This window comes from Falco naumanni, chromosome 11 (genome assembly GCF_017639655.2).
Source record: "Falco naumanni isolate bFalNau1 chromosome 11, bFalNau1.pat, whole genome shotgun sequence".
Lineage (NCBI taxonomy): Eukaryota > Metazoa > Chordata > Aves > Falconiformes > Falconidae > Falco > Falco naumanni.
Window position 1 is genome coordinate 15,925,005 of NC_054064.1, and position 13,762 is coordinate 15,938,766.

General features: G+C 43.8%; 1 protein-coding gene across 1 annotated transcript; it reads left to right on the plus strand.

Moving 5' to 3' along the window:
* The first annotated feature begins 386 nt into the window (after positions 1-386).
* F3 (coagulation factor III, tissue factor) lies at positions 387-6,849 on the plus strand. Its single transcript, XM_040611253.1, has 6 exons — positions 387-493; positions 1,520-1,634; positions 3,472-3,656; positions 4,047-4,228; positions 4,353-4,512; positions 5,680-6,849. Exons 1-6 carry the CDS (start codon positions 427-429, stop codon positions 5,817-5,819), a joined length of 849 nt encoding a protein of 282 aa, XP_040467187.1. The 5' UTR covers positions 387-426; the 3' UTR covers positions 5,820-6,849.
* Positions 6,850-13,762: the final 6,913 nt, after the last annotated feature.

Here is a 13,762-nt window from a genome sequence, read left to right on the forward strand (position 1 = left end):
TGGTACAAGTGTGTGGGGACACCGAGGTCGTGAGGAGACAGGCTGCAGGCACGTCCCGCTGCTCGCACAGCACGCCCAGGGGAGCCTGCGCCCGGGGCCGCGGTGCCGGGGCTGAGGCCGCCCGCGGGACATGCTGCCCTTTCCCTCAGTGCCCCTCTCCTCACGGTAACGCCGGTTTCCTCGAAGATCCCCCGCCACGCTTGCTCAACCTTGCGGTGCCTGACCGCTTCCGCCACCCCGCTCCCGGCCCCCATGACCCCGGCACCCAGCCCCGCCGCTCCCGCCGCCTCCCCGGCCGGGCCGCTCCGCGGGCGAGGCGCCGCAGCCCCCGCCTCCTACCAGGGCGATATAAGCCGGCGCCTCCCGCCGCGATGACAGCTCACCGCGCTCCGCCTCGCCGGGACGGGCCGCATCGCTGCCCCGAGGATGCCGCCAGCCGCCGTGGGACAGTCCCTGCTGCTGAGCGCCCTGCTGTGGCGCCTGGCCGCCGCCGGTGGGTAGGGACGGGCCGGGGGCCGCGGGCTGGGGCGGGCGGGGGGCTCGGTGCCGCTGACAGGGAGCGGCCCGGCGCGGGGCCGTTGAGGGGAAAGGGGGGGCGGCTGCCTCGCGCGGGGCCGTTGAGGGGGGCTGTCCCGTCCCGTCCCGCGCGGCAGTGGCGGCCCCGACCCCGGCCCGGCCCCGCAGCAGCAGCCGGCGAGGGGAGCGCCCGGGTCAGCAGGGGCCGGTGGCTCCTGCGGGGGGACCCATCCCCAGCACGGCCGGGCCGGGGCGGGGGGGGGCAGCGGGGACCGTCGGGGTGACCTGCAGCAGCACGGAGCGCTCGGCAAGGCCCCTTCCCCCGGCCTCCCGTGCGGAGCTCGTCGAAGGGGCCGGGAGGGCGGCATCTGGAAATTCATGGTAACATCGCCCAGTGAAACGCTGCGTTGCCAGAAGCAGCAGAGGTGGTGCGGGGTTTTCCGCCCCAGCTTCCTCCCGGCGCTTCCCCGAACCGCTGTGGCCTCCGCCCGCGGGGTCACCAGCTCACCCCGGGCAGCCCCTCGCATGAGCCTGTGGGCACCGCTGGGTGTTAAAGACTTTTTCTTCCCAAAGTAAATAAATGGGGAAGCTGGGAGCTGATGCCTTCTGCAGCAGGTAGAGCCCGGTATGGTTTTGTACTGCACCATGTCTGTTTGGTGTTTGGCCGTTCTCAAGAGGATCTTCAAGATTTTGTAGCTTCTTCAGAGGTCTTGGATCGAAAAGGAGGCATTAGGCAGAACTCTGAATGAGTTACCTCCGTAACCTCAGAGTTACAGGAGGGAAAAATAATTTTCTTCTCATATTTCTCACTTCTGCCAGGACACATTCCTTTAGTAAGACAAGCACGATCCCAGAGGGCAGGACTCTGAACCTTTTCCCCACAAAGAACTTTTCCAAGTAGTTATTAACAGCAACTGCTTCGTTTAACCAAACAGTGACTGCAGGGAACCAGGAATTGCACATAACACCCCTGACGGTGCTCTTCTCTTTCCTGTGTTTAAAGGCAGTCCAGAACTACCAACAGCAGTTAATATAACTTGGTCTTCAATCAATTTTAAAACTATACTACAGTGGCAACCAAAACCATCAGGTTACGTCTATACAGTAGAAATACATGGGTAAGTAGATGACACCAAGGTGTGTCCATTAATGGCAGTTGAAGAAGGTTTGATTATTTCTGAGACTGAATGTAACAGGAAAAGAGCCCAAATATGAGTTAGGAAAATTGCCAACCCAGCTCTTAATACTTCTTTGTACCCGACTACAAAAGTATTTGATTCAGGCTTCTGGTTTTGCCTGCTTCGAAATGGAGAGTTGAGCTTTGGATCCATATTTCAGTTCTGGGGCTTGATGCAGGGCAGCTGCACCGGAGATCTGGGCCAGGATAGCCTGAAGAAGTTGACGCTCAATCTGACATACCATGTATTAGAGAGAACTTCACCTTTTTATGTCTTTCAAGGTGTCTGGACTGACTGTTTCGTGTTCAGTCTTGGGAGGTGCTTGGTAAATATGTCTGCATTTTATTCTAATTGGTGAATCACGGTAAATGAATAATATGTCTTGCTGGGTAATACTAAAAATTAGTTTTGTTTGTCTGCCTTTGTCAAGACTTCCTCTGTTACGTTTTATGAAATACTGTGGACATAAAAAGTAGCCGGCTTCCGTGAAGCATCTAATACCTTTTTCAATACTGCACAAAAACTTCCATGAAGTTCAGTAATAAATCTGTGCTGTTCTTAGCTCCCGTATTAATTCATAGGTCGTCATTAATCATGCCCCACAGGGAAACTATCATCAACTCTCCTACATATTAATGAAAATATGGTAATTTAGTCTCTTCTGTCTCTAAAAGTGGCATAGAAATTACAGCTTTCTCATGACTAATGGATGAAATCCAGTGCAATGGCCTAATGTGCTCACTTATTCTTTAAGGGAGTGATTAAATTATTAGACTTACACACTTAGCAAAGTGGATTTTATTAAATTTATGAATCTGGAGTTTCTTTCCAGCCATTTGTACTTGGAAAAAATTGAAGTCTGTTTGCCCAACATCCAGTATAAAATCTAGTGTAGTTCTGATACAGAGGCATTTCTCTAGACAAGTTGCTCTAATGGATGAAGTGTGCTTAAATGTACATAGATGAGGAAGCAAACATTTATGGAGTCGATTTCCCCCACCACCACCACCACCTTAGTTCACCAGCAAAAACAGGGAAAAGAATTGAAGCAGTAGTATCCAATCTGTTTTTCCATTCTTTCTAACTAGGAAGTAAAATGGGGAATTAACTCTCTTTTCCTGGTTTCATTATTATTTCTCAAGTAAATGAACTTGCTTTCTATCATTTAAAAATCAGAAGTGCATGAGTCATGTTTCTTGTCAATATTTTTTTATTGTAAATCTGCAATGAAAACTGCTGCTACTGTCTGGTTCTTAGTGACAAAAGTGACATATATGAGGAGACATTGTCACATTAAACAGTGTGTCAACCATTAATACTGGCGTCAACAGAGCTTCATAGGACAAATGGTGTTTCTTAAGGCTATAGTTTTCAGATGCATCAAGAATAACACTTTCAAAGTGATTAATGCATCTTACGCTTTTTTAAATAAGTCAACTTCAGAAAAATGCAAAATCAGAACTACTTATGGTTCCTATGCAATTCATACAAAAGACTGAACTTTTAATTAATGTATGTATCCAATAACATACTTATATAATTAATATGGATCATATTTTATTTGCTTGATTCTGCTTTGAATTGTGAAATATATAGCTGTACAGGATAGTGGGGTTTGAAGTTTTTTTTCTTCTCCTTTTCAGCCTAGTACACCTGCAAGCCTGTTCCACTGGATAGGGGAAGTCTTTACAGTTTGAGGGAGGGAAAATGTTTTTTAACATATCTAAATAGTAAGTCTGGCTGGAAAGTGTTACCACTTCTTTCTTGCTCTTTTCAGGCAGACATCTGACACCAAAAAGAAATGCATATGGACAACAGAAACAGAGTGTGATGTTACTGATGTGCTCAGGAATGTAAAAGAGACCTATACAGCACACATACTGTCTGTCATGCCCTCGGAGATGGATAACTTTGAAGAACCACCATTTGCAGTCTCTGAAAAATTTACACCTTATAGTCAGAGTAAGTAGGATTGTCAGTTAAATCTTATCATAAACTTACTTCCGTTGATTAAACAAGGCTTAGATTGGGCCTAAAGGGTTTTCCTATACGTTCTTACAGTAGCCATACTGATACCTGAGAATATGACGTTCAGTCATAAAGCTTTCTCTGTTGTAGCAGAGTGTGTAAGCTTTTAGTTACCACTTGTTTCTCACTACAGTGAGTAAACCATTTTATTAACATTATGTACAAGATGAAGATATTTGTTAATAATCCAGGATTTCGCTGTATTACTTTGGCTCAGTAAACTTAGAACAGATTTGAGTAGGGAAGAGACTGGAGGAAGAAAAAAAGAGCATGTTGTATAGAAAAGATAATGTCAGGTTTTTAATTCTGAAAATGCTTGTTTAGCTATTCTGGGAAAACCAGAGATACAGAACTACACGCAAAAAGGCTCCAAACTGAATGTTGTGATCCAAGATCCGCTTACACCATACACATTTCCTAATGGAAGCTTTCAAAGTATTCGAGATATTTTCCAACATGACCTGGAATACAAACTGTATTACTGGAAAGATCAAAGTTCTGGAAAGGTAAAGTCTAAGTCTACTTTTTACATATTCTGTGGCTGTATTATAGCTACACAATTTCTGTGCTACCTGAAGAGTTAATGCTTTTGAAGAAAACACTTTCTTGAAGTATATTTTTCCTTTACAGAAAGATGCAACAACAAAAAGCCATATATTTGAAGTAAATGTTGACAGCACAAAGAACTATTGCTTCTACGTACAGGGAGTAATTCCCACCCGCAGAGAAAACCGTAATGGTCAGGAAAGCATGGTGCTTTGTACCAGTATAGGAAGAAACATCTTAGATGGTAGGTATCTGGTGAAGTTTGTCATAGTCTTTAGCATTCTAACAAACAGACTCTTAAATTCTGAATATATTTTTGTATCTTTTCAAACTGTGATGCCAGTTACAGACTAAGCTGCTGTATTAAGTGAGAGGACACGGTCTGAACACGGAAACCCGTGGGAGGAACTCGCATTAAGAGGCCACCATCTTTAGCTAGCTGGAGTTTGTTTTAGGGTTTTTACTCAAGTGTTTTGATTAGTTTTAAATTGTCTGAGTTGACTGCTAACTGAAGTTTCAGATCTCGTCACTAGTCTTCAGCTTCATTTATTTTGTTTTCTGAGTGCTTCCCTCAGATCCTTCCAGTAACAGGTCCCATAACAAGTGCTTGAAGGATTAGCTCTAAAACATAGGTGTGCTGGAAACCTACGTGTCCATTGACTTGTAGTTTGAGCTGAACTTTATTGTCTCAAAAAGTAGGTGATAAGACTAAGACTCTAAGACTTTACTGTTGCATTACAAGGTCAGAGGCTGGCAGATCGACTTCTTTACTGGCAAATAAATTAGTGAGTGGTCGATGAAATCAGCCAGTCTAATTCCAGACAAACAATCTGGATAACACTTTTTTTCAATATAAATTCAATATTTATTAAATAATATCACATTGCTGTACTATTTCTTTCTTCTCCAGCAGGTAAGAATATATGCACTCTAGAAAAGCTCTTCTAGAATTGGCAAATCAGCTCTCTCAAATTAACTTCCTTATCTAGAGGCATATATTTGTTTATTACAATGATTGAATTATAGCAAATTACAACTTGAATAGAAATATCTTCTGTTGGTGTTTTGTAGCTTCTAACCTAGAATAAATTTCCACTTAGACTTAAGTTTTACAGAAGCAGTGCAGGGTAGGGGCAATGGCCTGACTTATTCTTGTGGTGGTACCGTGCTTTTTAGTGCACTAACTAAACTAGATTAAAACATAGCACGAACCACATGAAATAAAACTTTAAGTCAGTTAAAGTTCATGTTAAAATTAATTCAGTTCACACTGAAGTGATCACTCCTCTTCTGTGATACTGTAAAATATGCAAAGCATGTTTTAATTCAGTGGAATGTGTTCTAAGAGTTTGTAACACTGTGACATTATGGCTTCTGATAACTGAATCTTGGATTTTTTCCTCCCCTACAGAGTATGGAGCAGAAGTCTTTATCATCACAGCAGTGATAGCAATTGCAGTCATCACTCTTGCCATTGTCCTACCAGTGATCCTGTGTAAACGCAAGAAAGCAAAAGCTGCAAGAGAAAAGGAACCGCTTAATGGTGTTTAAGGAAAAATTATTGCAGACAGTAGTTCCAAAGTGTAAAAAAAAAAAAAAAAGCCAACAACAGGAGACCAAAAAAAAAAAAGGCAAAACCCATGAATTGGGTAGTTGGGTGGAGCTTTTTAGCCTCTCCGGTACAGGAATTCTGAAGCCCAAACTTTATGTTGTTTTAAAAATCTGTTAGACAGTCACAGATGAAAAATCTAGGTACTGGAAAACCCCTGTGTCACTAGTGGTTGGAGGCTGGAAGAGTATCCTGGTGGAAACTCTTCCCATTCCTTTCCCCTGTCTGAAACAGGATTCTGAACTAGATGGACCTTTGACCTGACCAGGTACAGACATTCTGAAAGTATGCCCTTTCTGAGCCAGAAGATTTATGGTACTTGTAAGGGGAAAAAAACACTACTTTTGAAAATTGTGTCCTTTTCCTAACTAAAAGGAACTTAATTCTGTTTCTATGAAACAAAATCTGAATTTATCTGACTTTCTTTTAACATTATTAACTGGTGAAATGATCTGTTAGTTCAGATGTGACAATGATGTTACTATTATGTCTGCACTTCTTGGATAAAATTAACTAGGTCTATTTATCTTCGGATATAGACAATCAAAGGTAAACAAACTGAAACTACTGTACTGGTGACTTGTAAGAAAGAGTGTTGAAGTAGGTAGCTGCTACCCATCTGCCTATATTACACCTAGAGTTACACAGACAGGGTAGTGTGATGGTTCCAAGTAAGTGTTAGAACATGTACTTTGCAGTTTTTGAGTCATTAGTAACTCACTTCATGCAAGCACTGAGTAGGTAGCAGTATTTACTGCATTTTTAATATTTTAATTAAACAGTTGGTGAATTAATAGTTTATATGGTATAGATTCAAATCATCTTGGTGATGGGATTTGGAGGTACTTGTTGATTTGACTATTTTAATATTTATTTTATAAATGAGAACCTAATTTTTATACTGGTGATATCTGTATTTATGGTGGTAATTTATACTTTTCTAGTGAAATAAAGGTGACTGGCAAAACAAAACTTCCTTTTCTTTTTTTAAATGAACTACAATATTCATTTCAGAACTAAATTAAAAATACATTTAGGAAATTTATTTTGTGACAGCAGCATAGGCAAGCTCCAGCAGGCTAACCAGGACTCTGCAAAATAGACTACCAGGGCACCTGCTGTCTCTAAGGATAAGAATATAAGAAGCCACAGTTTATGAACTGGTAGAAGGTTTTGAAGAGTCCTGAGTTGCTTTCCAGCTTTCTTGCTTGTATGAGCAGTGTTTGCGTTCGCAGCTCTGCATTCTAAGAGGAAGCATACTAAACATCCCACAGGGGTGCCGGTACCACTTGTGGTACTAACGGTCATTCAGGGCATTACAGGGCCTTGCCCAGTGATGAGAACTGCTGCAAGTAACGCTGCTAGTGACTGCTGCTGCTAATGATGGTGATAGGCACACAACAACATAAAAATAAAGAGAAGGGGGGAGAAAATGCATCTTGTAGCAGGCACCAATTGGCTGTATATCTCAAAGCTTTATACGTGTCTTAAGATATCCGTTGCATTTATGAGAAGTAAAAACATACAGTATCCTAATGTAGCAATTTTTACAGAATTGTATTTTACATCTTTCATCCCTGCTGTATCACAGATACCTTCTTTGTATGGATTAAGACTGTTGTGAATGTGCAAGTGTAGTTTATGGGGGTTTTCTTTGTTCATTAATTCCCTTTTATACAGAGGGAAGAAAACAAATGGCACCACCATGGCAAACCCCCCTGCACACCCCCCACCCCCACCCCTGTTTACTTGATATTGTGCAATAAATGCTTAATGCTTTTTCTGCTGATGCATAAGCCTTGTATGGAGGAGGAATCTTACAATAGCAATGAGAAACAGGAGAGCTTGTGGGAGGAAATTTAAAAACTTTCCAAACTTGTCATCATTACTTCCCTTCCCTGTGGTGTTCTGCTTCCTCAGTTTCATTCAGTGCAAAGCTCAGAAAACAGAAAAGCTCATAGGAAAAGGAAAGCCTGTAGGTTACAGCACAGCTTTTATTAAACTAGACCAGGGGTCCTCAAGCTTTTTAATCAGGGGGCCGGCACGCGGATGCAGTGGCAGGCAGTCACCTGCGGCTGCTTGGTTTCCCCCCAACCCCCGGCGGGGGGGTTCTGTAAATACCGGGGGCCGGACTGAGGACCCTGCGGGGCTGTATCCAGCCCACGGGCCGTAGTTTGAGGACCCCTGTGCTAGGCCGTGCAGGTGATTGTCATAAGCTACACAGAAGGGTGTTATAAATCATGCTTCATTACTTCCAAGATTTTCGGTTTGTTCTGGATATGAAGGTTGTTTAAGGAAGAGAGAACGAATGAACGAACCCATAAAAATGCTAACAAGTGCCTTAAATGGCCTAACAGTGACCCACTGCCGCACAAGTTCTGGAAGCCTGCAGCGCTTCTGTTCCCTAGCTGCGGTGTGTTATCATCCAGCAGTGCTGAGTAACCGGAGTCACGGGGCTCACGGATCCTATTTCAAAGGGGTTTTTTGCTGTTTATGGAGACAGTTGAGAAAAGGAGCTTTTTATTGCAAACTTCTGGAAGTATTATCCCTTGAGCCTGAGCCCACAACCAAATCTTTTATGCAGAGATTTAACTTTCTCAGAGTATCCGGGTGGGCAGGAGTTGTTGTTGAATAAAGGTATTGTCACTAGGAAGAAAGACTAGATCCTATCGACAACACACATGTGGCCACTTCTTCAGACTGTACTGATTTCAGACAGAGCCAGCCATCCAGGGCATCGGTGTGAGAAAGGGAAGGCTTTCCCTACGCACCTGAGTTCCCTGGCTTATCTTCTACGCAGGCTGCTGTAAGCAAGCACACTCCTGCTGATGCTCCAAATTCCCCTTTTCTGCTTTGTTCCTTGTCATCTGTTGCAGAAAAGGGTATCCTCTGTTTCAAGTGGATGAAAACATGTGCTCAGCTCCCTGACGCGGTACTTCTGTTCTCTCCTTACACAAACGGGCATGTAACATTGCATACTGTAATAAGCCACTTCCATTTTACAGTACTGCTTTAAAACCATATTCTTCTTCATGTGAGTGAATAAAGGCTCATATTGTTCTGCTGCCTTTCTGTCAGCCCTGACAGCATTACAGACAATAAAATTACTGTCATTACTTAAAATGAAGAACTGTACAGAACTTCGTAAATGTATGTATGATAGATACAGCAGCAGCCAGCTTAGCTAAATCTATTTCTAGCAGACTCAGCTTTCCACTGTGAGAAGGCTGCTGCTGAGAGGCATGTAATGATAAGAATGTGATTATATGCTTAACTTGGATCACTCATGTGGCAACTCAGGACAAAGAGTTTCTGCATTAAGTGAGAATAAACAGTGGTGATAGATTGCCTTCTTGGTTCAGTTTTGTAATGCTGATTATTTTGCAGGTTAGTAGTAATTGCTGCACAGTTTCAGAGCCTCGTAATACACAGGAATGAGCAGGCTTTTGACAGTGCCAGACCCAAAAGTCAGTTGAGTCGTCTTCTAATTACGCAGTATTTACCCACATACAAATAACCATGCTTTCTATAGTCTATGTTTGTCACTGACAGGGAGAGAAGTCCTGGTGTTCATGTTTGAGACAGTAAAACCAAAAAAAAAGAATAACCTGCTGGACAGGACAGAAGCAGGAACTGGCCAGCTGGAAGTTTTTCCACCCCCATCAGGCATGGCGTTACTCACCGTGGCACATGCTCTGTGTGCCCATTCCCTTCACTACGAGAAACCATGGCAGGCAGCTGCCCTCCCCTCGCTGCCAGCCCGTGTCCTCCATGGCAGGGCGCCTACAACAGCTCAGGGCACAATGACCAGGACAGATGTGCTGCTGATCTCCTCTTCCTTCCGCCTTATGATGAGAAATCTTCCTGCTAGTGAGATCCTTCTGCTTCTCCTGGCATGGGCTCTCATGCAACCCAGATAGCCCCTTTCCATATCCCCACACAGGACCCCGAAGGAACATCTTCCCTGGTGGTTCCTCAGCCTCTAGCTGTAGCTGAATCAGGCAAGTTCATAGGAAGAAATTTTGCCTCAGAGGCGATGTCTTCCAGTAAAATCTGGCAGGACCTGGAAATAAAGACACAGCTGTGTTCACTGCTTCCAGGGCTTTTACAGCCACGTCCTCTCTCATGTGTCCAACTGCAGGGATTGCGCCTGTTTCTCATCTTGTCAAAACGTGTGCCCTATTAGTGACATACTTCAGTGCTTTGCTCCTGTAAGCAGCTCACAGTGTTTCTCCTCCTTACTTGCCCTGGCTCCTCTGTTGATGTTTCCATTCCTCTCCTCCATCCCTTAGTCATTTTTGTTACCTGTTCTTCCTCAGAGATGAACTCACTGTCTCATTCCTGCAAACACACAGTTAAGATCTCATTTAAATTAAAATATAGCAACTGAAAAAATATATATCTCTTAATGAACAATCAAGAATATATTAGTAGCATGGCAGCATATTTTCACTCTCTAAAGCTTCCCTTTGTCACTGTAATTAAATCAATAACTTCGAGAACATTCACTAGCACTGCTCTGAGTGCCTTTCTCAGTACACATAATTAAATATTAATGGGTTTAGTGTCTTGTTTAGACTAGCAATGAAGTTATTAATCTGAACTCAAAGAATATTCACAGATCCAGATCAGTTATCCTTGCTGCTGTGTTTTCTTCTATTTTTATTTTCAAATTCTCTACTTTATTACTTCCAGAAATATTTAAATAGCAAAGTACCGACATCATTATATTCACAAAACTATTTCACCAAGAGGTTTAATTAAAAAACGCCTTCCTCTGAACAGAAAAATGTTTTCCCAATGAGATCACATAAGTGTTAAATTAGTTGTTCAGTAATCACATAACACAATTAAAAAGCTAGTGTAATGAAAGAGGTAGAATGACACATGAGATCTTAAAACCTACTCCTATGAAAAGTACTTGTTATTCCAGGGGAAAAGTTTGTTGTTTTTTTTTTTTTTTGGTTTTGTAAGAGCGCATCCTTGATTAACACAGCTGGCTCTCTCCCCGCTGCCTTCATACCTCACCACCCACTCGCACCAAGTGCAGGTCTCCACGGGGAGGATACTCAGCCTGCTCTCCTGCCTTTCCGCTTTATTCCTGACATGATCACTGACTCCATAAAGCATCACGGGTGCGACCACACCATCGTGTGTCACCGTCACAGCTGCCACTGTAGCAGCAGGACCAGGAGCACCGCAGAGCTGCTCCTTCCCCGCTCCGCAGGCTGCGCACCGGAGCAGCAGCGCCCGGCGGCGCACAGCACCGCGCCCGGCGTTCTGCGCCTAGGAAAGGCGACCCCCAGTGGCAAACCCAGGCATAATCGCTACGTTAATCCCAAATTTCCCTAAATGGCTACTACACCGATACTCGGTTTGAATCCAGATTGCATCAAAATTCAAAGGAAAAGGGGCATGGGATATTTGTTAGAGCATCCCTTCCCTAATAACGAAAAGAAAAGACAGTTTGAACAGCTCAAAAAGATCCAGTAAGAATGGTGGGTGCCACTCTCTCCCCCTGACCACCCCCACCACCACCCTTTCCATCCAGTCCGTGCTTCCCTCAGCCCCTCCAGGGGTCTCGGATTATAACACACCCAGTCATGTCCAGTTTTCAGGCACTGCTGGAAACAAGGCCCCAGTTTACAATCCAGCAGGCAGCAACCAGCACTTATTTACTCATTGTTTGCATGATAGCGTTAAAGCCAGTCCAAAACCATATTCCCTTCTCTGACAAAGTTCTCCTTTAGTCTCAGAAAACTCAGGAGTAGATCAGAATTAGGAGATTTTCACACTGAATGTTAAGCTTCTTACCAGGCTTTCTCTCCTCAGTATGCTTCCAACAGAAAAGAGACCCCTCTTGCTGCCCTGTTAACTGTTAGATTGGGGGTCCTCAAACCACGGTGCGTGGGCCAGATACAGCCCCCCAGGGTCCTCAATCCGGCCCCCGGTATTTACAGACCCCCCCGTCCCCCCTGCCCGGGGTTGGGAGGGGAAACCAAGCAGCCGCAGGTGACTGCCTGCCACTGCATCTGCGCGCCGGCCCCCTGGTTAAAAAGCTTGAGGACCCCTATGTTAGAGGAACAGACCAAGAACCTCAGAGAAGGGACTGAATTCTTCCAGGAGCAATGGAAAATGTGTTACTACTGTGTCATAAGTTATGTGACATAAAACATGTCATAAGTTGAGCTGTAAAAGTTCCGTAAGTTATGTTGAAGTACAAGCTATGTTTGGAGCTGCGATAACACACTATCCATCCCGCAGCAAGGAAGAGAAAGGCGTGGGTAGGAATAGCTGGAATGCAGTGTGTAACTGGGGCTATTTTGGGCTTGATGTTTGGCTTGAAAAGGCAACCCCAAAAGTCTTTTGAGGGAATGACGGCTCTAGAGGTGGCAACAAGCACAAGAAGTCAAACCAAGCCCCAGCTGAGGGGCTGCCTTTCTGTCCCTAGTCTCTCAAGCAGGTCACTATGCTATGTAACAACCTTGGGGACAAGAAAACACAGGGTGCACACAGGAACTACCTGCTGTCTTTCAGACCCACCTACTCACGTACCTCCTACCCCACTGGCATGATGCACCCCTGTGCCTCAGAGGAAGCTTATGGAATGAACACCTAAGCACGCAGAGATTTCTGCAACATTGAAGCACCAACCTCAGGGAGCCTTTCCAAAATGCTCTACTATTATAAACACAACTACTACAACAAAAATAAAATCTACTTCAATTTTTAATTTTTTTTAATGATCTAATTAGCATTTACAGGTTAAAAAATAAAAGAATATCAATGTGTAGATTTGACCTTGGCCCTTAGTTCCCTACTAAGCTCCAAAAAAATTTGCTAATTAACAAATCTGGCTTTGCAGATCAGTCCCGTTGCAATGTGTAAGACTACATCTGAGTTTTAAGAAACCTCCAGCACACACCCCTTTCTTTTCCAACATTATCTTCCCAAATGCAGCAGCTTATCAGCCCCTCTATAGATACTTCATTATCTCTGTTTTACTAGGTCTGTCACATTAGCAGCTTCTGACAACTGCCGTTTTTAGCTCTCTTGCTTTTGTGCCAATATGTTCCCCCAGCAGAATACACAATAATAAATTAAACAAATAAAGGCTGGCTTATTTTGGGGAGCGTCTTCACACTACTTACCTTGGTCCACAATGATCAAAATTATGGGATTCACTACCTGCTTGCACTAAACAGCTCAAAGGAAATAAAGGGTGTATTTGGTTACAGAGAAGAATGTCTCTTCAGTCACACACGCAGAGCGTGTCTTTTCCAGAGCAGTATCCCCCTAACTTTCTATAACCAAGCTTAAAAAATTAGCTTTGATTTGTGCCAAACTGTAAAGTAATTTTAATGCATAAAACTTGCTCTGTCGTGGAGGTGGAGTCCCCTATTTCTACCCCAGCAGACCAACCTCAGCAGTCTTAGTTTTGTCTAGACAGCATCGACCTCATTTTTCCAGTTCTGTGCTATTTTGGTGCCGGCATCACATGTGGATACCACTTGTTTCCCAGAACGAGGGATGGGTGGGAAGTAAGGATGTTGGTTTGCGGACAAGTAGAGCAGGGAACGAGGCTGGGCACTACAGCACAAGAGCTCCTTTTGCCAGCACAAGCAATTGTATTGCAAAGGTCAGAGATCGTGATTGTTAAGCCTGGTTTGTGAAAGATACATTCTCTCCTATTTTAAAATGCCAGTTGGATGATTATTCTTGCACTGCTGCATTCATTGTAGGATTATTGGCAAAATGTCTTCAGTTTCCAAAGTCAATCCCCATGGAATTTCACCAGATGTTTAGGCATATTATTTCTATTTAAACCCCAAAGCTGTCATATTTTTCAAATTACTCCCTTAAGACAGCTTCTGTCTGTGACGTC

Coding starts and splice junctions, on each gene's coding strand:
- F3 (XM_040611253.1), top strand. CDS start 427: ATGCCGCCAGCCGCCGTGGGACAGTCCCTGCTGCTGAGCGCCCTGCTG. Junction 1,635..3,471: donor TATACAGTAGAAATACATGG/GTAAGTAGATGA, acceptor TGCTCTTTTCAG/GCAGACATCTGACACCAAAA. Junction 4,513..5,679: donor AGGAAGAAACATCTTAGATG/GTAGGTATCTGG, acceptor CCTCCCCTACAG/AGTATGGAGCAGAAGTCTTT.